Raw genomic sequence first — 27983 nt, forward strand, 5'->3', positions numbered from 1 at the left:
TTACGCCAATACATTTGTAAAATAAAATGTATACTTTTATTTCAACACGTCTTTCCAGTGAAATGAGAAATCTATGGATGGATGGATGGACATTTCCTCAGTAAAATGAGAGATAGTAATGTAACTGAGGTCAAACACTTTGTTACTGTACTAACATCATGTACATAAAATCATGCTTTTACTCTGATACATTTCCCCTAATCACCTTTGAGTCTGGCGGCATGGTGGTCAACTGGTTAGCACGTCCGCCACACAGTTCAGAGGTCGTGGGTTCGATCGTTTGCATGTTCTCCCCGTGCCTGCGTGGGTTTTCTCCGGGTTCTCCGGTTTCCTCCCACATTCCAAAAACATGCATGTTAAGTTGATTGGACTCTCTAAATTGCCCCTAGGTGTGATTGTGAGTGCAGATGTTTGTGCCCTGCGATTGGCTGGCAACCAATTCGGGGTGTCCCCCGCCTACTGCCCGAAGACAGTTGGGATAGGCTCCAGCACGCCCCGCGACCCTTGTGAGGATAAGCGGTATCGATAACGGATGGATCTTTGATTCTTGCTACTGCAAAATTAAATGGCAAGAAATTGTTGGTTTACGAATTGCTTGAACCGTGGAGCGCAAAGTGGAAAAAATAGTCCTGCCTGTCCTATTGGGGGCATGCAAGCAATAGGCTATGCTGCATCTGCTGCTCACACAACATCTCCAGCAGCAGCTGACGACAAAAACGACGACAATGATGAACTGCGTCGTTTGAGTTGAGAAACATCACACACCCATGGGCATATTTACAGGAATGCTTTTCGTACAGTGATGCTTTATTAAAACAGGAAGTCAAAACGTCAGTGCTCTTAAAGTTATCATTTGCTTGTTTCGGCATATGGTTAACATGATGGTCAGGCTAAAGTGCGCTAGTTGACTTTAATGGCTAAATTAAGCCAACACAGATCTTATATTCCTATAAAATGAAAACACAGAAAACATTATACAAAAGCTCCCTTTTTTCAATACTCTCATTTCCAATACCTTAAGTAGGTTGAATATAAGAAAATTAAGTTTGATACGAATTACAGAAAGAAAAAAAAACTCAGGCATTATTCTATTTACTTTGTACTTCAAAGCTAAGATACTTGAACTTTTAGCAAGTATCGCTTTCCGGTCGGTTTTACAAGAGTGGAGCTACCTGTGACCCGTTTGCTCTTGAGGGAGGCCTCTGAGGCCAGCATGTAGGACATGGTGATGATTCTCTCCTGCTCCTGTAGAACCGAGTCCAGCCCCAGCAGGCTCACCTCAGTCTTGTCTGCTGCACATGATGCTGGAGCCAGCTTTTGAACACTGTAACATACACACAAGAACTCAAGATGAGGCTGTACAAATGTTGATCCATCCTGTCATTGATATAAAAAAAAAAATTGGAAAAAAAAACAATGGAAGGACTGTGCAAAATCTACCATTAGGTTTGTTGTTTTAGCGTTGCTATAATGGCGATGCATACAGGCTGACCCAAAATTTAAAAATGGGCCCGAAAGACGATTTGGATTTGGAAATTTGAAATGGATTTCTGAAGAAGAAAAGGCCAATGAGTATCATATTTTAATGTGAACTCCTAAAGCACCAACACATTGACCAACTTTAAAACTGTAGAGATAAATACACATTTTTTTCATAAAAAGTAAAAAAAATATATATGTAAATGATTCATATTATTGTAAGCCACTGCTACATTAACACTGCATTTAAATATAGGATAATGTACGTATTGTACAAAAAGTGAGATAAAATTTATACGTAAATAAAAGATTTTTTCACATCGTACTTGGGCTATTACCGTTAGCACTCTGAAATCACTCAGCCAACTCCTCTCCTATTCGTTCTATCGCCGCACCTTTCCAGTACATACACAATGACTGAGTTAATCGACGGCACGCTACGCCCTGTAAAGAGTTCTGCAATAAGGTCTTCAATATTTGAAAACAGTTCTAAAATATTACCGGTGAATACAAATTGATTGTATGCGGAAGTTAAATATAACTGAACTGTGCTTAACAAATCTACTGTAATTTGAATTGTTGGTTATTTTCAGACCAACGATTCAAATTACAATTAAGGGACAGAATGAACTTTAAGCCATTCTAACATTATGTACACTTTGAACATTTCATTCAGTGATTGTTTTGCGTACCATAAGAGGCAGCCCGCTTCCCATACTTTGAGAATCACTGGTCTAAAACATTTCCAGTGTTTTCATTTTCATTTCATTTGTTTCTATAGCTAACCTTGATTTTGCCAAGATGCTCTTGATCCGTTCCACCTTCCGATGGCGGTCCTCCATCTCCTGAGGACTCAGAGGCTCCTCTGGCTCTAAATCCACATATCGCTCGGGAATCAACACTTTCTGAGGCTTTGACAGCTGCGCAAAGAAATTAGGGGAACAACTAGCATAATCATACATAACAGCATTAAAGTTGTGATCAAACATGTGCATACACTTGTGAAGAACATAATCTCCTCGCTCTCCCAAGTTTCCAGTTATTTATTTCTACAACTCTGATATTTCTCTGACAGAGTGATTGGAACAGACACTTCTTTGTCACGAAAACATTCATGAAGTTTGGTCCTTTTATGACTTTAATATGGGTTAACAGGAGTGACCAAATCTGGTGGGTCAAAAATATACATGCAGAAATGTAAATTAAAATTTCGGTGGCTTAGAAAGTTGTGTCAATGAAATGAGCTTGATCGCATGTCCTCTTAACTTCTTGTGCTCCGGGGCTCACTGGATACAAATGCCCACAACACTACAATGGGAAAGTCAAAGGATCTCAGCACGGATCTGAAAAAAGTGAATCATTGACTTGAACAAGTCAGCAAAGTCACTTGGAACCATTTCAAAGCAGCTGCAGGTCCCACGACCAACAGTCCAAACAACTCTTTGTAAGTAAAAAGTGCATGGCACTGATCAGGTAGAAAATGCAAGCTATCGCCTGCTACTGAGAGAAAATTGGTCAAAAGGGTGACGAGTCAACCGAGAACCATCAAAAAGCAGATCTGCCAAAAATTCGAAGCTGCTGGCACACAGGTGTCAGTGTTCACTGTCAAGCGTGTTTTGCATCGCCATGGACTGAGAGGCTGCCGTACAAGAAGGAAGCCCTTGCTCTAAAAGCAGCCCCTTAAAGAAACACTGTGTCATATGTCAGTTTTTGTTGATAATGGCACCATGTGGACAAACGCGGTAGTGTTTTGACAAAAGTCAACCACAGTTCCCATGCGCGCCAGTGCGTAGTTTCGTGAAATCCTGAGCTCTCGCTGGCCTGCAAGTTGGACTGAATTACATTTCTATTTCCAGTGGCTGTGTGAAAGATGACTAGCGATGAGGTAATGAATCAAATTTTGTTCAAACAATACTTTCGTTTTTTTGTTTGTTTTGGGGCTTTTGCCATGACACCAGTAATAGCGCGTAGACGTTCAAATCGACTTCTGTCCTTATAGCGAAAGCAGGAAGTGAGTATGCCGTAAAGCAATTCAGGACATTTGTATTTTTTTTTGTGTGCCAGGGTTGATGCCATCCTCCTCAAAGTTGCTTTGTGACAGTAAAATCGATACATGACAAAAGTCCCATTCAACTACTTGTGAGTCAATGTTTCATCAAAAGAGTTGTGACAATTTTTTATTAAGGTCGAATTCTTGCCCAGTGCTGCTTTAAGGCTTGACTGAATTGTGCGACTGATCCCATGGACAAAGATTCTTCCTTCTGGAGGAAAGTTCTGTGTTCAGATGAAACAAAAATTCAGCTGTTTGGCCACAATGCCCGGCAATATGTTTGGAGGAGAAAAGGTGAGGCCTCAAACCGCAAGAACACTATGCCTACCATCAAGCATGGTGGTGGTGGTATTATGCTGTGGGGCTGTTTTGCTGCCACCGGAACTGGTGCTTTACAGAGAGTAAATGGGATAATGAAGGGGGGATTACCTTCAAATTCTTCAAGATAACCTAAAATCATCAGCCCGGCGGTTGGGTCTGGTCGACCCGAGCAGATTTGGTCACTTTTTCTGTTAACACATAATAGAGTCATAAAAGAACCAAACCTCATGAATGTTTTTTGTGACAAAGTAGTATCTGTTCCAATCCCTATATTAGAGACAAATCTGTGTTGTAGATAATAACTGGAAACTCAGGAGAGCCATGACATTATGTTCTTTACAAGTGTATGTAAGCATTTGATCACAGCTGTAGTTTATTGGCGCCAAGATGCCACAAGTCGTTGCCAAAGCACTACTTTTATATCAGATAGGGCTTTGTAATGAGATTTTTGAAAAGTGGTTAGCCAACTGTTAATATGTGGGGGTCACACGCTATTTGCATATCTGCACTAAGCGCAGGTCACTTCCTGTACCTCTTTGATTAAATCCGCATCGTAATCGGATGTTTCCTGGCCGTCGTGATTCCGAGGAGTCTCGGTCGCAGAGCTGAAGCTCAGCCAATCGTCGGAGTGCGAACGGGGTCTCTCTTTATGCTCGGGTGGCCTCTCCTCCCCCTGGACGCTCCTCACGACCTGAGCCTCCTCGCCCTGCACGGCCCTTTCCAGCAGCTGCAGATCAAACTCCTGCTCTCTCACCCACTGCACGGTACACACACACCCACGCACACACACACACACAGCCGTACACACGCCAGGACAAGTTGTGTCATCAGCGACAGGCAGACAGTCAAGACTATGGAATGTACTATACGCTTTTGTCCGCACTGCACCTTTGAAGCTTAAGAGTTAAGATAACCCATTTTGGGTTATTAAAACAATGATAGTGGTAGTTGTCCTACTAGTTAGACAAAGCTGTCCTACTAGTGAGGACAAAGAGCGTACCCAAACTGTACATGGATGGAAAAAAAAAAGCTTAATGTAGCTTAATATCAGAAAATTGCTATGCCTCGTCACCAAGATTCAATTTTACCGGTACAGCTTTATGGAAAACCGGCTTCAGCATATCGTCGCTGTCCTGTGAAAAACACTTATCTCCAATTTTGGAAACTTTTTTAATTTTCACTTTAATGCGATGTGTGTAACGCGGAAACATGATCCATGTAAAAATAAGAAAATGAATAAAAATGGAGATGAATGTTTTTCACATGACAGCGACGATATATTTAATATCCTTGATAGTACCAGTAGTGCACAGTTTTTGCCTTACTACTAACATGTAGCACTAGCAAACAAAGTTGCCCGTGTGCTGGAATACAGTAGAACATGGGTGTCAAACTCATTTTTGTCACAGGCCCTATCATAGTTGTGCTTTTTTATGACAGTGAACCCACATAAATGCATGATCGCTTTATATTATCGCATATACACAACAAATGGATGGATAACTAGTTTTGAAATCAGAAGCCTGTACATAAACTATTTTTCTATTTATTGTAAGGGGGGGGGGGGGGTTATAGGTTACCCATAAATCTTGCAACATCTCATACCACGGTGTTGTTAAAAGTGAAAACAATTTGCAAGAAACCTGACATCAACACACGTTTTAATTTTGCTGGCCACATAAATTGTCACGGGCCGGAACTAGCCCCCAGGCCTTGAGTTTGACACGTGCAGTTGTCACACATCATAGTGGACGGCTGTAAAAAAAAATAAAAAACTAAGACAGTCGTTCTACTTCTGTGACGTCGTTGTTCTTCCAGTGCACTCAATTATCTTATTAGAGAAGATAAAGTGCTTACACATGAACCTTAAGCGGTTTCCTCAAGGACATGAAATGCTCAAAAGGCTTTCCTTTTGGGTTGGCTTTTCCTTTTGGGGGGGGTTAAGGACGTGTGTGGGGGAGGGGGTCTAGGGGTGACACAAAGGAAGCAAACATACTGTAGCATGCATGCATGCTAACATACATAGTCAACACAGCATGCTACTAACGAGCTACACACAAGGCCAGTAAAATGTTACACAGTCTTAAGACACTCAAATGACTTTCACCAAACATAACTTAAAACAAAGAAAGAAAAAGAAAACATGCCAGTGTGAGTTCGTACATGTTTATTCATATGAAAACACCCAACAATTTGAAAGAAAAACACTGAGAAATGTTTTATTTCCATAGTTATTTTGTATACAACAGGCTAGTAAGATCTGATACAAAGTTGCATTCTTTTTTTAAAGGCCTGCATTTTGGATGCAGCTCTTGTATTGGATCTCACGATGTAGCCAGTGAGTGTGCGTAATATATTATCGGGCAGTTATTAGTGCTATAAAACGCAAACTGTTCATCTTTCAAAGACGAGAACAACAATGGTGGGATTTATCGAAGTGAAAATCATCAAGTGAAATTGTTATGGTGGTGGTTACGTGAAAGGTACATGGAAACCTGCATAGCTCTGAGCGTCTCTCTCGACGCACACACGCGCGCACCCCCACGCACACACCCCCACAGGATGTCTATGAGACTATGAAAGCATCCACATTAGTATTGGCAGCAAAAATGTGTGGTGATCTGTTTATTGATGAAAACATGCGGTGGACAGATTGTAATTTTGTAAACAAGGTGTTCTCAAACTGCGATTGGTTGGCGACCAGTTCAGGGTGTGCCCCGAAGTCAGCTGGGATAGGCTCCAGCACGCCCGTGACCCTTGTCAGGATAAACGGTTCAGAAAATGGACGGATGGACTTAACTTTTCAAGATTTTTGTGTCCCATTTTTTTTCCAGGAACCGGTACGCCATTATTTGCTGTTTTTGTGCACTATCAGATGGCGTCTTGGCCCCATGGAAACGATTTGGAGTGATTTGAGGAGCTTTACTCAGACAAGTATAGTCCTTTGCGACCATCATGGGCGGGGTGTTAATTATTCTTACAATGATTCAACATAATTTATTTCAAATTATTTTGTGGCGGAGCCCAATTTGAGAGCCACTGCTGTAAGCTGTCAACTAAAGAAGCAACTTGGAAATTATCAAAGTTTAAATGAGTCCATGAGACTCAATATGTGCCATTGCTCAATGATAACAGACAAGTACTTGAGATTTGACCACTGTCGTACAAAATTTCAGTGCAGAAAACGCCTTTTTTTTTTTTAAGTTACACACACAACTTTGGGGTTTTAACTTCCATCGAGTATGATGTCATACAAGACAGTAACATGCTGTACCTCACACAAGCTCAGTTCAGGGACCAACAAAGCATTAACTCTTTGGCGTCGTCAGATACTCGCACTATTGGCGACAAGGCTCAGTAACGAACACAGTATTTCTATTTCAAATTAATTGAAATCTTTTTTATTAGAATTGGTCTTTCTCAACCTTAGAAGTTCCATTGTAATCTAAAGATAGGTGATTCAATGCCGTCTGGGGGACATTAATTGCTCAGTGCTTTTGGTAGGTAAAATAGTTTCAATGTGCAAATACGCTTAGAGTCTTGGAACATACAAGCGGTGCTAAGTTGACGACCGAAGTAACCAAATTTGTGCTTAAGTAAGAACACAGCATAATATACGCTGACACACAGTCTATGTTGTGTTCAACAAGAGAGGTTGCACTACTTGGAAGTTGAAACAAGAAGAAATGATGGGGCTTCTTCCTGTTCAAATTTGTGTGAACGCAACCCAAAGAAGTGACTGATGAAGGCGGAAATATCTTTCAGAAGGCAACATTGGTGACCCTAAGCAACAAAATGGACGGATGATTTAGAAAGGTGAGGAGGAGATAACATGAAAAACACAGAAGCAGCGTACTGTGAACCCCCACATACTCATGGTTCGCCCAGCTTTTGTGGTACTAAAACTTCTCGAACTGAATACAGTGCTGCCTTGGGATACAAGTGCCCAGAAGTTTTTCAAACAATTCTTCAAATAAAGAGAATTCAAGCTGCTTATTGTTGGAGTTGGCTTTCAAAGTAAACATAAAACACTCACAGGCATACTGCACATTCTATGCAAAGAACGACTGCAGCTTACTGAGGTGTCGCGACGTCTCTGTGTGCAGTATGTCCCTATGTCAGTATTATACTGGCCCCTGGTGGACAAAGCACGCACACATGTAGGCGCAGCACAATGTGCATTGAATTGAGGGGAAAAAATGTGGCAATTTAATTCTACATATTCCATTTAATTATGCCATTACTGTAATTTTTTTTTTAAAGCACAATATCACAGAGTGCTATTTTTCAGAAACATTACAAATATTTTTGTTGTTTTTTTTGGGGGGGGGGCTGCAATGGATAAATGGCATTTCCATTCATTTCAGTGGGAAAAGATGATTTAAGAGGTGAGTGTTCTGAGTTACAAGCATGGTCACAATTAAACTCCTATCTCAAGGCACCACTGTATTATCACCATACGGTCAAGCCTGACAAATTTACACTGCAGATTTTTTTTTGGGTGTGTTTTTTTTTTTGTAACAGTAAACAGTATTGCTTTGGTGCCATTAGTGTGAGTTGTGGAGCTTCAAAAGAAAAGTAGTCCTTGCCCACCATTTTGTAGCATCTAAAGGCAATTCCAAACCTTTTAGAGAGCGCGTCAATTACTTACAGATTTTCGCATTTTCAGCAGGTCTCGGTTCATTGGACATTTCCTTTACACAGTTGTTGGACCTTAATGTGCAAGGTAAAATGGCACATGTGGCCACTTTGTAGATGAATTAATTGTCAAATCTTCCTGTATTTTCACATTACACTGCAGTGCAATATTTTCTATGGCAGCTGACAATGTGCGGATGGAGATTTGTTAGATGAAGGGACGGGAGACAAGGACAGGATGAGTTAGAAAGACGACAGGCATGTTTTGAGAGGGATGTGTTAATGCAACATATGGATGATTCCAGTTAATGTAAAAATCATTGGCATTAGCAACTTCAAACTTCACTGTCTAGAGAAATCAAACATCCTTTGCCTTACTATGAAAAATCATAACACCTTTGGAAGCTTAAAGTCAGTGAACGAGCAGAAATGAATGTGTGTAATTTTGCAAGCAACATGCATTAAAAAAGGAGCTTAGCATGCACCGCTAATGTTTGACGCGTGAGAGGAATGTTCGCCGGTCACTCTCTGTTTGCCCGCCGCCATGCGCGAGAGTGTGACGTGTGGTGATGTTCCAGATTACAAACATACGGATCCAAAGTCGGCCGAGAGAGGGCGCGAGGACGAGGAGGAGCGTGCCGACGTGGAGGCGTGGCGGTCCCCGTGGCTCAAGGTGCGCTTGCGCTGTCGCACCAGAGCCTTCTGGTGCCTCTTCATCCTCTCCAGCTGCTCGTCGGCGCTCATCCTCCCGCGCTGCGGCGCCGCCTCCGCAGAGTAGAGACGCTCCAAGGCACTTTTCGATCGCTCCTGAGATGAAGCGAAACGTGCACAGGGCAGGCAAGAGAACGGAAGTGATAATTAACACTCAAGTCAGTGTGACTGGGACGATGCGTATTTAAGGAGCCTCACCTTCACACCGGGAGCTAACGTCGCCCTGCGTAGGGTCACGTAAGATGAGATGCTTGAGGAGTGATTCAGTCTGAGGGAGGAGCCGGCTAGTCCTGAGAGGAAAAAAAACAAACAAAAAAAAACACTCTAAATCATGACAGCTTAGGTCCAAGTAAACGTGCTGCATGACCCTACCTCTGCTAGGTAAAGTCTGATAACCTCCATCATGTCCTGATGATGTCACGCCGGTGACGCTGGAGCCGTCTCCCACACCCACAAGCTCAGGATCGCTCAGGAAAGGCCTGAGCTCCACCTGTCATAACCGCAGAGCCGTTACATGAAGCAGGCACGCCGGTTTCAAAGGTAGCTCTTATACTGGCCTTCATGAGATTAAGCAAGTTTGTTTGTAGTACAGTGAACCCCCCCGTTTAATGTGGGGGATATGTTCCTGGCCCAGCCGCAATATCTGAAAATCTGTGATACAGAGACTAAACACATTTTTGTATAGTTTGACCCCTCCTATAGGCTTTCACACTTTGAACCTGAGGAGGAACAGTTAACTTATCAAAACACACTTTTGAAAGTATTCCTTCACAGCAGTTTTCACTCTCTCACTATCAAGAGATGGGAGACTATTCTGTAACATCACAACATGAAAAGTGTGCTGTTTATTTAGCACTCCCAGTTGTTGTTGACTATAATCCTGTGACACAAAACAAAAGAGAATTAATGATGGTATCTTTTAACACCAAAATTCAAAGCTCAACCAAACCATATCATTTTTTTCCAATGAAAGTCGGCTTTCTTAATGCTAAAATATGATCGTGAAATTTGGTCTAATGGAAATTAGCATAGCTGTAATTATAAACCTTTAAACAACTATTTTGACACAAATGGACCTTTCAGACTTTCCTGGATAATGTCAAAACCCAGTAGATATGATTACTCGCTATGTTGCGAGGGTGCCACCGATGAAGCTAGATAGCAGAGCAACACAGTAAACACGCGGAATACTACCTTCAGATCTCCATTTTGGCCTATCTCTCGATCCCTCTTCCGTTCATCAGACTGTCGTTTAAGTCCGCGTACTGAGGTGTGCCTGATGACTGTCGCCTCCCTGGGCAGCGGCGGCACGGCGGGGGGGTGCTCATCAGGGCTGTAGACTTGAGGTAGAGGCGGTCTGGGAGGCACATCTTCGTCAGCCTGCGCGCACACACCGTTTGATTACTTCAAGCTGTGTTTTCTATGCAACGAAACCCCGCCTATTCATGATTCTCTATTCAATAGTTCACCTGTTCACATTTGATTCTGTGAAACGTATTGTCAGCTATAGTCGGGTTTTTGTGTTCTTTCTGTAATGCCTACAAGATGGCACCAAAGCAACGCTAATACAAAAATAATCATTGGTGTCAAGAAAGTGTAAAAGACCTGTGCATGTCGGGAATGAGAATCTGGGTTTAGCCTGGGTCTTTAGTGGAAGTTAGTGCTCTGGAGACTCAGTTCTCAAGACCGATAGTCATATCTTTTTAATTGTTATGTTAGTTAAAGAATCGAGGATGGCGAATGTGAAATCTGACCAGGCGCCAGAGTCATTATTGGACTACATAGACGTGCGTTGGCCCTTTTCATTTTGCCTGCCCATGTTTTTAACCAACAACTTAGGCCAAAAATGTTAATAATGGATATGAAGGATATGGAATACGTCATCAAACTTTGCACGTCACTCACCCATGTATGCCCAGCAGCGTTGGTTGTGGGGTTAAGTGGCCGTTGGCTGTGGTTAGAGGATAGCGTGAGGCTTGTGGCATTGTGGCTACTAGGACTGAGGTGGGGGCTGTGCTGCTGCTGCTGCTGCTGGGACAATCTCATCTCCGTAGCAGGCGGACTTCCAGACATCGAAGGCACTGATGACGTCGACACGGAAGGCACAAATTTCCTCTCTGGGGAGGGTTGGAGGTGAAATGAGTACGCAATGTGTCTTTTCCACTGGGCGCATACAAGGCATTTGCACTGATGACATGACAGGCTTTCTGGGGACACGGCATATACACTTGTCACAAAAAAGTGGGAATATCGGGCTTTTACTAGGGTGAAATTTCACACGAAATATACATAAGCAGAGGTGGGTAATCCAAGTCCAGAAAGTAAAAACCCTGCCGCAGTTCGGCTATAGCCACAGGTGCTTCTAATCAACTGAGCTCGTTTACCTGCCGGTTGAGTAGAAGCACCTGTGGCCAAAGCCAAACTGTGGCAGGGTTTTGACTTTCTGGACCTGGATTAGCCACCTCTGCATATATGCCAAACATTTTTGTGACTAGTGTCCACATGGGTGCAAGGCTCAGTGCTTCTCACCTGGGTTGGTCACAGAGGAGATAGTGACTTTGTAGTTGTCTTTACTGCTGCTGAGGCCTGCGATAACATCCTCAATCCTCCAAAGCTCTTTCCTCATCTGGACTTTCTCTTGCTGCCCATAAACAAACAAACACATATTTACATCCGCCTTGCTGGCAAATGGGTGACATGACCAGAAAAAGGAATCTAAGTTGCAGTGTCAAGAATGATTTGTGTTGTCAAAACTCAAACATATGACCAGAAAAAGGAATCTACACTCTAAAAACAGTTGGGTTATTTCACAAACCCAATTTTTGGATTGTTTGTGTCGGGTCAAAATTCTGGGTTATTTCTTAAAAATTAACCCAATTGTTGGTTCAAATTAATTATATATTGGGTTATATGACAGTAATGTTTTATGTTGGGTCAAAAATCAACTTTACAGGCCCATACACATGTGCCTGACGTGCACTTTAATGAAGTATGACTGCCGGCCATGACAGCCACCGACATACCGTTCATGTCTACACATGCATCATCGTGGTCAAGTCAACAGCATCAACAGAGTGAGGGAAAAAGAGTTCATAGGTTTGCTCTCAAGCTCTTCAACACTTAACGACCGTATCCCACTCAGGAGCGAACGTTTGCCACTGTTTGCAAAGGTAACGAATGTTTCGTTCAAGGTCGCAAGCGTTTGCCAAAGGTCGCAAGGGATTTTGTTCAAAATTTCCTTACGACAAGAAAAACTGTCAGCGACCATTAAAACTGTTGGTGAACGTCGAGCAAACATCTTTGCCATCTTGAATAAACCCTGACGAAAAATCATAATCCGTTACCCTCACAAACACTCGCAAACGTTTGTCGCTCAGTGGGATAATGGGCTTTAAATTGGTTAATAATGCGTAAAAATGACAGCCCAAATTGGGACTGACCAATGAGAAATTGTATTGATTGTGAAAAAATGAGCAATTGACCACATTTGAACCTAGGAGATTTCTGCCCGACAACAATGATATTCTCCCTAAAGTGGAAAAACATATAAAAACGGAGCTGTTTTTATACGTTCACGTTCGTCTTGCTTGCAAACAACTCCATATGAGGTATTATTAATTCTCTCTCATGCGTCCACACCGGAGATGCTGAATACCTGAGAAAGGTCAGTGCGAGTCATGTGTCCTTGCAGAGCTGCTTTGAGCCAGTCTACATCTTTCTCCAACCTGATGTACTCTCTCCATGCATTCTCCATCTCCTGCGCAACATAACACGGGTCCTATTTAGTGCACTTATACGTCGAAACTTTTTCTGACATTGACCTTGAGTAAAAAAAAAAAAAATAATAATAAGAAGAAGAAAAATGCATGAAACTGACAAAATGTACGTTTTGATATAGTGTGCAGGAGGTAACAGTGACAGTGTACATTTTGGTGCTGACCCAAATCGGGTCAATGAATGAACAAAGGTTCAGTCATTCACGTTTAATCGTTTACGTTCTTTCCACTGGGCATGTGAGACAAATGTGTGACTTACTGTGGACGCTTGGGATATTTGCGCCCTGATGTGCACCACGTCCTCCTGCAGTAGTTTTTGCTGGTAGGCAATTTTGTCCATGTGCGCTGGCTGATCCCTGTACTCCTCCATCTGCTGGTGGGACACATCCAACACTGACTCCAGCTTGTCCTGCATTGAAACATGAACACACATTCAGGATTTACTGAATTAAGGATTCACTTCTCTTTTTTTTTTCTGGTAAAGTTGCGATGGGTACCATAACTGAGCCGCCATTTCTGGGTGCCCTTCCCCATATCTTGTGACACAGTATCTAAAATGGGACTAAACAAACTGCTGTCTGATGATTTCAAATTAGTTGGAGTCATTGCTAAAAAAAAAAAAAAAAAAAAAAAAAAAAGGCATATACCATATTTCTATGGGGACATATTATGGAAAAGTTGCTTTTTAATTGCTTGTGGACAAGTAGTTGGGAATAGTCTGGATCTTCTGCCCAGCCAGCAAGTGTGAAAGTAGTCAACAAAGCCTTTTTTTGCCGTCTGTACTGCACGGTATACATCAAACCCTCAGTATTATGTAACTGCGAAAATTCACAATTGCCTACAGATGACACAAGATGGCGGCAAAGCATTTTTGTCTAACTGAAGCTCCTCAACTCACTTCAAAATATTTTATTGACAGCAAGATGCATAAAGACAACAGAAAAGCACTACTTTTGTCTAAATGAAGCTCCTCTGTGAACTTCAGCAAAGTTCCTTGGCCTCAAGATGCTACAAGATGATGGCAACGTACTACTTTTGTCTAAATGAAGCTCCTCAACTCATTTCAACGTCCCTCCTTGGCACCACAAATACCTTCTCTGTCTTGAATTGTTTTGACAGTGGGTTAAAAGCGACACCCACAGGACTTCCGCGGAAAAGCAATCACTGCTCTTAAGCAAAATGTATTTGATGTGAAACATAGCTTACTGTGTCCAACATATGGGTAATTGCATATCTGTAATTCAGTAGACAATATAAAAAGTTATTGACCAAAACCTTATCTTCCTTCAATGTGCGTATCCTGGCTTCTAGCTCCTGAAGAATCTTGTCTTGCTCACACAGTCGGCTTAATTTCACCTGGAGAGACAAAAAAATGACAAGAATAAGCATAAAAGAAATGAAAGGAAAACAATCAAACTGATCTCATTTTCACATATAACTGTCGATGTAAATCAGTGAGAAGTAAAACAGAGCTAAGACGGCCGACTCGATTGTGCTCACTGTTTGTCCTCGGCAAGATAAAATGCATCGCTCTTCTCTGTGTGAATATGTCAATAAGTATCTCTTCTCACTCTCAAGAGGACGTTCTCTCCACAGTGCAGTAGAAAAAATAAATCTCCACATGTAGTAACAGCCATTACGAGCAATTGTAATGAAAAATCCATATCATTTCCAATTCACTTTTGGTCCAAAGTGTGTTGATTGGGAGTGACAGAAGTGTTTTCCCAGAAATGGGTTATGTGGTTATGAAAACAACATAAGCCTGCCAAGTCCACAGTGGTTCTCACACTGTGTATTTTTCTCACATCTACTTATCATTCTGTTCAATTAATTATTAAGCTGTTTTTATTTTGCTGAGGCTGTATATTGTTGTTTTTAATTGCATGAAATATTCATCGTTCAGACAAATTTCTTATAAATTGTTAAAGTGGAACAATGCTAATGATGAAAAGCCAGGACATCCATCCCATTTACCTCAATTCGGTGCGAAACAAAGAGCGTGTGAAGCGGCGGCGGGCAAATCAAACTGAAAAATTTAACAGCTCAACATCCAAAAGTCCCATTACATGTATTTTTCCCTTTAAATTGCAGCAAGGAAAATAAAAGCTGCGGTCGATACTCTCAGGCCTTCGCCGTGCAGTCGGCCTTAGAGTCCCCACTGTGTTGTAGTGTGCGTACTTACGCTCCCTTGCCTCCAGTCGCTCTGTTTAAAACAACTTAACGCACACAAAGCACACTAAGAGTCGCACTCTTGTCGGCGGCTACAAAGAAGTCGGAAAAAAAAATAAACACATAAACATCATGATCCACTTACATCAGCATCACTTTCAGCTATTTTCACAGGCCTCTGCGCTTCTTTTCTGAGGCATTCCCGTCCAGTAACCTGAAATGGCCCGTAGCCGCAAACAAAATAGAATATTTAACACCATTATGACCACACAGTTCGATGCTCCGCTCTCCTGCTTTAACGCTCCCAGTTAACGCATAAATATTTCACAGGATCTTAACAAACAACAAACAGTGTGGCTATCGGACGAGTCAAGTCAGATGGCTTCAGAGGAAATCAAATAATGAATCATAGAAGCAGAAAGCGCTTGAGCTGGAAAAACAAAAGTTAGTGCAGAAACTAAAAGCGTAAACATTGAGCCAACTAGGCCCCATTGAAATACTCGCTAACAGGATTCTGCTGTGTTGTATGTGAACTGTATACGGTAGCGGTTTTGCGTCGATTATATTCCCAGCATAATTTTCGCTTGTGGCGAGAATTGGACTGTTCAATTCATCTTTTGGGTGCATGGGAAGATGTCAGTAATTGTTAGATCGGTGCCACCGTCCCTCCTATTAACGACTTAAATCACAAGAAAACGATCAAAGCTGGGAATTCCGTCTATGTGGCGGACCGGTCCGTCTATCCGCCTGTGACGGACGCCCGTTTTGCTGATAAATGACGGGAAAACATTTCAAATCAACGGAATTAGCATAGTTGGAAGCCAATGTATTTGATCCGTCTTTTGTCTATTTTTCGCGGTCATGAGTTGTTGTTGAGTTGTTGTTGCTTGGGGGGCAAATTGAAAACAGAGGCGGACCGGCCTACAGGCAGGTACTATTTTTTTCCCCCCTGAAAAAAAAAGACGAATAACAGATGATGAATACCAAACGCTCAATTTTTAGTAAAATGCCCAGCTCTGAAAACGATTCACAACAGGTGAGTAGAACACGCATTAAACTACTACAAGGAAATACCAACAACAAGTGACATTAATGATAAAACACGTAATTAGCTACAATTAGTCATAAGCGTCGCTAGACATGCTGGGATGCCATTGTCAATTTCTCCAACACTGAAGCTGCACTTCTATCATGCCTTACGTGTTTATATTATTAGACTATGGTTCTGTGTCAAGCCTAAAATCCACATTCATTCTAAACGTACACAAATTGAAAAGTTCCATCGCTATGCATCTTTTCTGCTACTCCTAGACTATAGGGCACCTCCACAAGGGGGTGCAAAATCCCCATAACATGACAATTTTCACTGGCCATGCCTTTACGCAGTTGGAGACCCTATCAGGTAGTTTTGTGTGTGCGTGCGTTTGTATGTGTGTGTGCACTCACATGTCGCACATGCCAGAAACCACCACTGACTTTATAATGCACATTTTGATGAGAATTTAGCAGGATTTCATGAATACAGTATTTTTTTTTTTTTAAACTCATTCAGTGCCAAACATTTTCAGACCCTCTTTTACCCTAACTAACATTTGAAAAATATTTAAAAATGCAGAAATAAATTCCTGGGATTGAATGGCTGGACTGTGAAAAGACAAATAATGATCTCCTTGGCAGTGAAGGAGTTAAATAAATATCGATTCACTTATCTAATCCCAAAGACATATTTATACGTCAAGACATATAAATATGTCCTCGGCGCTGAATGAGTTAATAAACTTGAATTATGTTTCTTTCTCCATAGGAAATGACAGGACCCTCAGAGACACATGTCTGATTATTCAGAAATGATTTGGCTCCAGAACGTCTTGCTAAATGCTCAAGCAATCACATTGGAAGTTCAAACTTTTAATTTTGTTCACCGCCACAAACGTGCATCAATATGCTACACCGTCACCAATTCCCTCAAAAGCAGAACAAAAGACAACATAAAAACATTGCTCCATGTCATGCAGGAAAGCCAAAGTAGCCTTTTGCCTTAATCATATCCTCCCCATCATGTCAATTTTTGACCGGGCATGATTGACACAAAGAACCCAAGAGCATAATCCTAATTTCCAGCATCACATTTGATTCCAAAGCAGTCTGTCTTCGTATAAACACCTTCCTTACATTCCAACAGCATCCAAAAGTTGGAGTGGCGTTTTCAAAGCCGCCGTGAACTGAAACAATCAGCGGCACATGACTTTGGATCTGTTTGAAACAGGAAATGAAGAGGATGACAAAAACGAGTGTTGAATGGACTCCCGCCAGGTCCGGGTGCGCTGTGGTGGATTTCAAGTACGGTGTGGAGAAACTGCTCAGACGTCCCGACTCTATTCTCACAAAATCGGACGAGACAGATGCAGGATGCCTCAACAAGCCAAGCCATTTTTACTTTAGACTACATTGTTGTAAGGCTACACTAAAAAGAAAATTACATGGAAAAGAGCAGAATCGAATATTGTGAGAATAAAGTGGTAAATGTATGGGAATAAAGTTCATGTACTTCATGTACAATACACACACACAGTGGGCACGGCAAGTGTTCGGACCCCTTGAAATTTTTCACTTTCTGTGTAACGGCAGCCATTTGCCAAAATCAAAAAAAGTTCATTTTATTTCTCCTTAATGTACACTCAGTAAGTAATTGTATTGGGCAGATGATGAGCAGTGCCTGGGTTTCTCCACACATACCGCTTGGAATTAACACCAACAAATTCAATCTTGGTCTCATCCGACCAGAGAATCTCATTTCTCATCGTCTGGGAGTCGTTCATGTGTTTTTCGACAAACTATGTGGGCGAGGCTTCCGTCGGGCCACTCTGCCATAAAGCCCTGACTGGTGGAGAGCTGCAGTGATAGTTGACTTTGTGGAAACTTTCTCCCATCTCCCTACTGCACTTTGGGTTGGGTTCTTCTTTACCTCTCTCACAAAGGCTCTTCTCCCACGATTGCTCAGTTTGGCTGGACGGCCAGGTCGAGGAAGAGTTGCGGTCTTCCCAAACTTCTTCCGTTTGAGGATTATGGAGGCCACTGTGCTCTTTGGAACCTTCAGTTCCGCAGAAATTCGTTTTTAACCTTGGCCGGCTCTGATCGCCTGTCCTGATCGCAGTGCATTCGACCTCATGATTCTCATTTACTTTGACGTGCGCTGTGAGCTGTAAGGTCTTTTGGAGACTGTTCCTAATCAAGTCCAATCAGTTTAATTAAACACAGCTGGACTCCAATAAAGGGGCAGAATCATCTCAAGGAGGATCAGAAGAAATGGCCAGCATCTGAGTTAAAAATGAAGGTCGCTGCATGAATACTTCTGTCCATATGATATTTCCGTTTTTCCTTTTTCATAAATTTGCAAAAACGTCTACATTTCTGTTTTTTTCTCCCAAGATGGGGTGCTGAGTGAAATAAAATGAACTTTTTTGATTTTGGCAAATGGCTGCAGTGACAAAAATTTTGAGGGGTCTGAATACTTTCCGTACCCACTGTACATACGTAGAGAGACAGACAGAGAGCGAGAGAGAGATTTTTTAAATGTATTTTTTACTCCGTCTTTTTTTTAACATGACCCAAACTGGCAACATTGCATTCTAGAAAATAAAGAAGCCAAAAAGTCACTACACTGTATTTCCATCGCACATAAACACACATTGAACTATTAACACACGTGACAAGCATGCTTTGTAATTATAAGAGACATTAAAAAGCAGAGCAGATGTTAAAGAAGAGAGAAGGGGTGGGATGATGGAACACAAACGGGAGACAAATAGGACCAAAAAAAAAAGGATCAAGTGACATTTAATTTGATGGGGCCCACCTTCAGATCTAGATACTCCAGGTCCTTCTTCAGTTGTACGTAAGTATCGTCAGCCTTTAAATGAGCAGTGAAGAGATACATGACTTGAAATGAAGCTGCAAAGAATTATGGGCTTGAATTGAATTGCTCTCAATGGACCTTTTCATAATGTTCGAAATAGGTGCCAGGGTACTTTAGGCTGGCAGAAAAGTGACTGACTGCTGCTCACCCAAACTGAAAATGATGCCAAAAACTTGCTGTGTTTGGGGTTGGCCTGACAGATATACCGGTACTGAAAAACATTTAGGTTTGTGTCAATTTCTTCCCCCCCCCAAAAAAAATCTGAAAAGAAAAATCGTGCGGACGTTGTAAATAATTGTGCAGGAAAGCTCACAAGACTGCCTTGTGACGTAGTAGCCACCTCGAAGGGACAGACTGGGAACCAAACCTCCGTCATTGGGTTCGTGGAAGATATTTTCCTATCTATGCAGGAAATCTTTGGTTGGGTTGTCAATGGGTAATTTAGCTAAATACATATAATGGCCAGTCTGCTAGTAGATCTAAAAGTGCTATCATTTTTAGGATCAAAAGATTAGCCTGTCCCATCAATCCGAACTACAGAAAAGATGATCACGTTAACTATGTCCGAAATTTCACATCGATTTTTTTAATCAACCTGTTGAAATGTTCTCGTAAAATACAGCAGCCGTTGGACACAATATACCAAGAACGCTAAAATCATCATTAAAAGCCATTTTCACTGATTTCTCAATCGCTCAATCTGAAATAGCCTAGCAGGGTTTGTTTAAAAGTGGTGCCATCAGAGTTTTTACCATCTGGAAATACGTGTGACGTCATCATGAAAAGGTCCATTAAAGTTGACTTGTCTTTTTTCTTTTGTTTTTTTCAAGCCAAACTGAAATCAAGTAATCAAGTACGAGTAGCACAGTGCGGTCACACAGAGCAGGAGCAAGGATGGTGTTGTCTTTACTAAGCGCCGCCTGCAGTTTGCAGGGCGGAATGATGGCTGCTTCAAAATGAGAAACGCAGGCATGACTGCACTTTATGTGGTCATTAGTAGAAATGCAAGTGCAAACAACAAGCAACGTGCTTTCAATGTCAACTAGTGTGTGTCAAATCCGCGCACTGTTTCGTGCAATGAAGTCCGAGGCGATTGAATGTCTATGAATGACAGGGAGGGAATGTTCGGGATCAGCTGGGTCGGGAGAGGGGTGGGTGGCTCATGATGCACCACCGGGGGGGGGGGCTGCCATGTTCAAGAGGTTTAAGGAAGTGCAAGACCCCTGACCTGCAAGCTGGGGCCAAGGAGGCCGTTGTGCTGCTGATGCCGCAGATGAGCCAACGCACCGCCGCCACCGGCAGCAGTGGCAGCGGCGGGGCTTTGCACACCAGCCATCTTGGCCTGGTGCCGCCGCAGCTGAATGAGGAGCAGAGTCAGCTCCTCGGGCTGGAGCCACACCCGGGTTTACAACACAGAGGGAGCCAGCAGTTACTAGTGACTTAACACAAATTCCTACAGTGGTAAATATTGCCCAAAAGTAGGGAGACGGGAGCACTTTTATTGATGGGTGTTAAACTATGCCAAAGCTGATCAATGGACATTGGACAGGTGCGATAAAGAAGATTTCATGGGCTGTTGGGGGTGGTCTGATTCGATAGGGGCCCATTTGGATTCAATGACCTCGCTTTAGAATGCAGTGGGAAATCTTAAGGTTGAACAAAATCAATTCTGAGAAATCAGATTTCAACAGAAATGGTGAAAGGGACCAAGCCCTGATGTGAATAGGGAAAATCTGCAGTAATTGTGTCCTGTATGTGAAACAATCAAATATTTCATGTAAAATCATGTAAACAATGATGAAATACATTACACAATACATTAAATACAAAAAAAAATATCCAGCATCCATCCTTTATCCAAAACAATTATCATCATATCAATTAAAAGAAAATGATAGATCAATGACATCTACAATGAAAACGTTTACATATTAAAAAAAATAATAGAGGCACAATAATTAATCTATTAATTGAAAATTAATCAAGTATCAAATTAACCAACAACTATTTTGCCAATCGATTACTCGTTCAGAGATCTCAACTTAAAATTGTCCAAATCATCAGATTTTTAGCCTCTCAACAGTGATTATTCTCAGATTTATGTGGACGTTCCATTAAATTAAGACATTTGCAAACATCTGTTTTTAATATGGAAAAACAACGATCAACATTTCCTCTATTCTTTTGACATGTTACTGACCAAACCAGTAACTGAAATAGTTATCAATTTATGTTTATGTTATGCATTTTCTGAACTGTCAGTTTGAAATAATGTCTTGATTTTTAATAAAGGGATGAAAATTAACAAATGCTTATTTTACCATTGACTGATTGACTAATCAAAAAAAAAAGAGAGAGAGATTATTTGATGATTAAAATAATAATTTGTTGCACATTATATTTTAATTAACCAATTGTTGGGAAAAAATAGCAAAATGAATGTAACAAATAAATTAGTCTATTTCAACGAAGTGATAATTTATGCGTATTTCTTATTATGTAAATTCCATGTTATTATAATGTATTAATCAATTATTGAATTAGAATAAATAAAACCTGTTAAATGGAATATTTAGCCTAACAGCGTAACACTGCCGTTGGACGAAAACCTCTTATGTCCAACTCGGGTGAATTTCACAAATCGATACGATTGGTCATGTATATGTTCTCTTTACAAATAATTGAACAGGCTAATGTGTTGTTAACAGCTTAGTCTCTTTGACCATGAAATGTTAATGGATCAACAAGCGTGCCATATTTTTTGTTTTTTTTTTGTTTTTGGAAATGCAAAGTTTCCGCCTGACACCAGTAATATTTAAATTTTTTGCTTGCAAAAAATTGTGATTTTTATTTTTTTCATATTTTTGTGTTGATTCTCAGTCGACCAGGCCATGGTAATTAAATTAAGGTGTACTCTCTTTTTTGTCTTGTCTGTTTCTTGTTTCCAAAAACGTATAAAAACAACTTGGCCAGTTATGCTACTCGGCTAATGAGATTTTTGCTCCAAATCGATTAACTAATTATTGGATCAGATAAATATAAGAAACAGTCAATGCATTTTACTAAAAGGAATAAAAAAGGGGGGGGTGTGCAAAAACAATGCAACAAATATTATACGGGACACTTAATGGAAATGCTCGGTGGGTAAGCTAAAAGAACAGAGCGGTCCGTAACTTGTCCACCCGTGTAATAAGTTCTAAAACACATCATGTAGATGGACGCGACGTCTAAACTTCTCATATTGGTGTATTTAAAAAAAAATAATAATAATAAAATCCAAAAATGTGAGCTGTTCAAGATTCCTGCTGAACTGTGGCAGAGGTTCTATCGCAGAGGGCTCCCCAACTATATAGAAATGGGATATGTGAACATACAATAGCTGATTCACATCATCTAGGGATAATGTGTCCGAATACACAAGTCATCCATCTCATCGTGGAACAATTAGGTGTAATGGAAAGGTTTCATACCGTTTTGCCATGCAGGCTGGGTGCACTGACGGTGTGCGTGATGTAGCCCATGGCTGGCATGGACCGTCTCGCCATCTGGGAGGTCTGCGGAGGAAGCGAGCGCATCCACGTGTTAACCGTAACTCACACAGTGTTAAATCAAACAGAATGTCTAATTCACCAACAGGCTTAAAGTTCAAAACATTGCTCACAAACAAATATGACTACACAGCACTTTTTTTTCCTTTTTTTTTTCGATTGGAAACAAGGTGTGCCCTGACTTTCCTGACGCTACGGGGCTTGGAAAGATTTGACGTTTCTGCTTAACACACAGAAATAGTGAAAAGCAGGCAAGCCCACTATAGCCAGCCTTAAAAGGACACAAACAACAAGAGATTTAATTAACTCCACATAAATTAAAGTGAACCTGCTCTCTTAAAATAACATTTGTTTGCTACCAGCAAGAGAAACACTGTGAGCCGTTCCCTCAGAGATTCCCAAGCCACTATTTTTTGCTGTATAATAGGTTTTTTATTTAAATGCGGGATGAGAAGAAAGAGCGCTGCTGATGTTTGAGATAGAGAAGAGATGTTTATAGGGTGCTCGCCAGCCCTGGGCACATTGGATTAGATGCTAATACAACATCTCTCTTCATGATATTCCACTGGGACCAAACGCATTGCGATTACCAGAGCCTGCTCAGCCTTAAAGATGCTGGGTGCACCAAAACTTCAGTTCAACTGCTGGTAGTTCTCACAAACATTTGCTCCCTCGCATGGTCACTGTGGTCGCTTTTGTTTTTGAAAATATACTGCCACTCATCCACATTATAAGGATATGCCTATAATTAGTCCCAAACACTATGGAGGCAGATCCCGTGTTTGTAAGGGGTCAAATGTGAGGCGTGCGTGTGGGTGTGTGTCGGCCAATGTGGTTGGAGATGTTTTTGCAGGGCGTGGATGATGGGCCCGCCTCTTGACTGCAGCAATGCGTGGATGGAATCACAGAGGAGCTCAGGCTCAAACCACCTGTGGCGTGGACTGTGTAAAACTTGGAATGACAAATCTTGACGTTTGTCTCGATTTCATCTTTCATATCCTTCTATCAGAAAAAAATGCTAGTGCCCCCTGTGTCCTATCCTTACTAGTAGGAATGACTTACTGTCTTAGCTTTTCCACTACTAGTGCCACTTTTGGTCCACTAGTAGCAAACTACTGCGCTGTGCTACCAGCGGCCTCCTGGACCCTAACACTAGCACCAAAACGCTCACAACAGATTTTGCCTTATCGTAAACATGTATGTCATACATCAGTGGAAAAGTCTTTAATAAAACTTAAATAGTTCGCTCTGCACCTATTTAACAGTAAAGATCAATTAAGTTGATCTATATACCATATACAGTAATTCATTGTATCTAATACAGCAGGGGTGTCAAACTCATTTTTTGTCGGAGGCACGACCCATATAAAAAGTATGATCGCCTTGCATGATCACATTTACTCAACAAATTGATAGATACCTAGTTTTGAATTTGGAAGCCGGTAAGTAATTGTTCGATTATTTTTTTAATTACTTTAAAGGGGAGGATTAGTGACGGATACCACATTGCAGTATCTCAGTGTTGTTAAAAGTGAAAACAATTTGCTAGAAAAGTAAAGTTGACGCACATGATTTGCCTTAGCGGGCCACACAAAATGAGGTTGCGGGTCGGATCTGGCCCGCGGGCCTTGACTTTGACACCTGTGTAATACAGTATTGTGCAGTATTACAGTATCAGTGTTCAGGTACATTTCCCCCGGATAGACTACAAGGCAATATGGTCAAATCTGAACAGTACTTTTACATTACTGATATACAGAGATGGGAAATAACGAAGTACAAATACTTGGTTACTGTAAGTGAATATTTTTTTCCAGTACTTAGAATGGTCGAGGGACCCCGTGGGTTTTGGTGCAGGTGCAAGTCTAGTTTAGTGTGTTTGGGTCCACGTTGCGCCAATCTTGTGGCATTCTGGTACCAACACTCTAAAAACAGTTGGGTTAAAAAGAACACAATTTTGGGGCAAAAATTGACCGAATTTTGACCCACTTTCTTGCAAAAAACTACCCAGTTTTTTGGGGTTGTTTTCTGCAAATACAACCAAGAAAGTGGGTCAAATTAACCAAGTTGTTGATCGGTCCATATTTGACCCAAAATGGTGTTATTTTTAACCCAACTGTTTTTAGAGTGAAGGAACTATGTTGAAGTGAGTTGAGGAGTTTCATTTCGAAAAAATGTGTGATTTTGCTGCAAGCTTGTGGAATCTAAAGGCAATTACAAATCGACAAAGCACAACACATCAAACCTGTGAGAGGCGAGTAAAGATGTGGCCCGGGGAGGTTGCTCTGGTGTTGTCCACATTTGGCAAATCCTCAAGCGGCCTGACTGTCCGTCTGCCCGAAGGCGTGTGCGGCCTGCGGGGGGACAGCGGCTTGAAGGACGGTGAGACGGACGGCGGGACCTCACAGGGGGACGGCGGCACTGAGATGGAGCGCGGCATCTCCACAGTGACCGTGAAAGATGAGTCGGTGAAGTTGGGCCCGGTGTACACGGGCGCCGTGGGGCTGCCGTGTCGGAACTGCTGCCTCTGCTGCCACTCGTACAGCTGCCACACCATCCCCTCCTTGGTGGCCACGCGCTCGTCCGTGGACATGCGGAAGTGGCTCAGTCGGTCGTGGGCGTACTTGTAGTCGCTGGGCAGGTTGAAGGAGGGAGAGTTGCTGCCGGACGGGAGGCGGGGGGGCTTTGGCAATGAATGGCAGGACGCGTCTGCTGTGCTGACTTTGGGCTGTGAGGGGGGAGTTCGCCGAGCGAGGTTGTACTCGGCAGAGGTAACACTGCCAGAAACAAATCACAAACTTTTAGTTTAATACAGGTCAAGGGCAGGCTGTTTAAGCATTTATTCAATATCCTTGATAACAATTTTAAGGTCCATGTACTCGTTCACTCTTTGTCCTCACTAGAAAGACAATTCAACGCATTAGTAGAACGACTGTATTACGAGTAAGATTTTTTTCTACAACAGCATAACATTTCTGCACACAACTAGGACAACTTTGGCATACTATTAAGTACGGCTTAAAGATTTTTAAAACTAATCTAATTGTGATTTTTTTTTCCCTCCTAACTATTGTGATTTACATTTTTCTCTGATGGTTTAATTAGCACATTTCTTGTGACTATTGGCTATTTTTGCAAAACTCTACACAAATGAGAAAACCTTTCACCAAATAAAAAAAAAAACATTAGTTCTCTTGCAAAAGCAAATAAGTGTTGCTTAACTCCTCAAACCTTTGTAAAAATTTAAATTTTTTTGTATCAAACAATTACCACATGCCATCATATCAGTAAGCACACAATGTGCCAACTACACACTGATGGGAAGAATAAGAAACACACCTGGCTTTTGCTTTCTCTGTGCACAATAGGGTATGTCAGGTTGGCAAAATACTTTTGTCATGGTTCTGTAAATAAAATGAAATCTAAATTTCAAGTATTTTTATTCAAAGTGTTTATTGTAAACATAAAAACAAACACAAAGAAGTATTTTTCCATTTCAGATTAGAGATAGAGAGACAAACCTCAGCGTCTTCTGCCCGTTAATTGCATACCTGTACCGCCGTGAGGACAAAGAGCATACAAGTAGTAGTACCTGGACCTCAAGTAGGATATCACAGATGAAGTAATGTTCAACGGCTTTAAAGACGACTCAACTCAAAAAGGTTCTTTACAAGAATATGTTCTATGTTCTATGCAGTCCCACTAGTCTAAACACGGCATTCTGATTAATATTGCTTTGTGGAATAAGAGTTAAACTGCAAAAAATCGACACGTTTTTGTCCATCGCAGGATGCGGCCATTTTGCCACTTGCTGTTGATTGAAAATGACATCACTGTTACTCAAGGCTCAGGTAATGACCAATCACGGCTCACCTGTTTTCTGAAGCCACGCCTTGACAGACAGACAAAAGTGACAGAATGCCATGTTTACACTAGTGAAGGCACATAGAACATATTATTGCAAATATTTTTTCGGGGGATTGATTTCCTCTTTAAAGAAAGTTAGTACGACAATTCAGCGCACTCTAGTAGAATGACTAGGACACACTAGAAGATCTTCTGTCTTGTTAGATGTTTTTTCCACTACTGCGTCACGGTTTTTCCAAGTAGTAGAGGATAACTTTGGCATACCAGTATAACAAATACAGGTTACTAGTGAGGCAAAACTACCAGTGGACATTTTGGTACTAATACTAGGGTCCAGGAGGCTACTAGGGTTTGACACTTGCCTAGCTGGGTCTAGTTGTGTTCCTGGTGCAGCACAGTTTTTACTAGAAATGTTTAATTGCATATTGTAAGTAGAGGGGAAAACAACATGACAAAAAACACCTTCACTTTACTAGTGCGCTGAACTGTGAGGACAGAGAGTGTAGTAGTACATAGACCTTAAGCTGGATATCATTACATTAAGCAAGGATCTCGAATAATAGCTCAAACAGCTTTCCATATAACTCAAGTGATGTACTGTAACCATCTGAGGTTATTTCTGTACTGCAAGTCTAGATTTAATATTGGCCACTAGAGGGCATGATTAAGCTATGTTTCTGCCCTATTGCTTACAGAAAGGAATCAACTTTTGAGTCAAATTAACCATGGAGATTGCCACTGACCTCTTTGGCGGGTCGCCCTTCTGAACTTGGACCCAGTGTTCCACTTGAGCCAGCGTACTCTTCCTCTGTGCATGTTTTTCTGTGTCAGCCCCCCTCTGATACAAAAGGTTTCCATTTTGGTGTTCTGACGGCACAGACCCTGGCTGGACACTCAAATGGCCGTTCCTCCGAGGAGCACCGTCCACCAAGTTTGGAGAGAGTCTGTCCCTTGGATCCGACAACCTGGGCCTTCCTTGGACCTCCAACATGTACCTCCCCTCTTCTCCGGGAGCCAGTCGCACACCATTATCCCAAGGGTGCTCTCTGTCCGTCCTTGGAAATGTTTCCGACTGAGGCGTGGCCTGCTTGACATGGTTGGTCTGAGGAAGCGCCTGCTGTATGCTTTTCTCTGGCCTCTCTATTTCTCTGAAAGGAGGTACAGAAAAGGTCATTTAAGAATAAGAATAAACTTAAGGTGAACACACTCGCATCCATTTTCGAGAGCACCTATCTTGAAGCTGGACACACCCGAGATATTTTGTACTTTGTTTCATATTTCACTGTGACAGAGCTGATAGCTTTCATCCAACATCCAACTAGATACGTAATATGATGAAAATTATTAAATAGAAGCGTAACTATCTATTTTGCTACTAGCCACTACTGTATTTCAGCCTCCATTGATGAAACATATCAACATAAGAAATTATTTAGTATTATTTAACCACTTATTACACACACTCTAGTTGGAGGAACAGAGTGTGGGACATGGGAAAAATTGTGGAA

General features: G+C 41.6%; 1 protein-coding gene across 18 annotated transcripts in view; it reads right to left on the minus strand.

Moving 5' to 3' along the window:
• plekha7b (pleckstrin homology domain containing A7b) overlaps positions 1–27983 on the minus strand; it is a 92387-nt gene that overhangs the window by 3327 nt on the left and 61077 nt on the right. For 9 of the 18 annotated variants that reach the window (XM_086024725.1, XM_086024722.1, XM_086024719.1 and 6 more), the window contains 18 exons: positions 27219–27623; positions 24854–25385; positions 22531–22614; positions 20289–20447; positions 19001–19054; positions 15290–15358; positions 14251–14331; positions 13235–13384; positions 12855–12956; positions 11729–11840; positions 11105–11316; positions 10394–10579; positions 9572–9689; positions 9398–9489; positions 9080–9295; positions 4383–4607; positions 2266–2399; positions 1173–1324 (listed from right to left, as the gene is read on the minus strand). In XM_086024725.1, the coding sequence (XP_085880851.1) occupies positions 1173–1324; positions 2266–2399; positions 4383–4607; positions 9080–9295; positions 9398–9489; positions 9572–9689; positions 10394–10579; positions 11105–11316; positions 11729–11840; positions 12855–12956; positions 13235–13384; positions 14251–14331; positions 15290–15358; positions 19001–19054; positions 20289–20447; positions 22531–22614; positions 24854–25385; positions 27219–27623 (3083 nt within the window). Of the gene's footprint in view, positions 1–205; positions 332–1172; positions 1325–2265; positions 2400–4382; positions 4608–9079; positions 9296–9397; positions 9490–9571; positions 9690–10393; positions 10580–11104; positions 11317–11728; positions 11841–12854; positions 12957–13234; positions 13385–14250; positions 14332–15289; positions 15359–17316; positions 17398–19000; positions 19055–20288; positions 20448–22530; positions 22615–24853; positions 25386–27218; positions 27624–27983 lie in introns of those variants that run through there. The other 9 variants (XR_015086021.1, XR_015086020.1, XM_086024734.1 and 6 more) reach the window with 8 other exon arrangements.

Source organism: Filicampus tigris, chromosome 3, assembly GCF_054856515.1.
Source record: "Filicampus tigris isolate MCC_2025a chromosome 3, RoL_Ftig_1.0, whole genome shotgun sequence".
Classification (NCBI taxonomy): Eukaryota; Metazoa; Chordata; class Actinopteri; order Syngnathiformes; family Syngnathidae; genus Filicampus; species Filicampus tigris.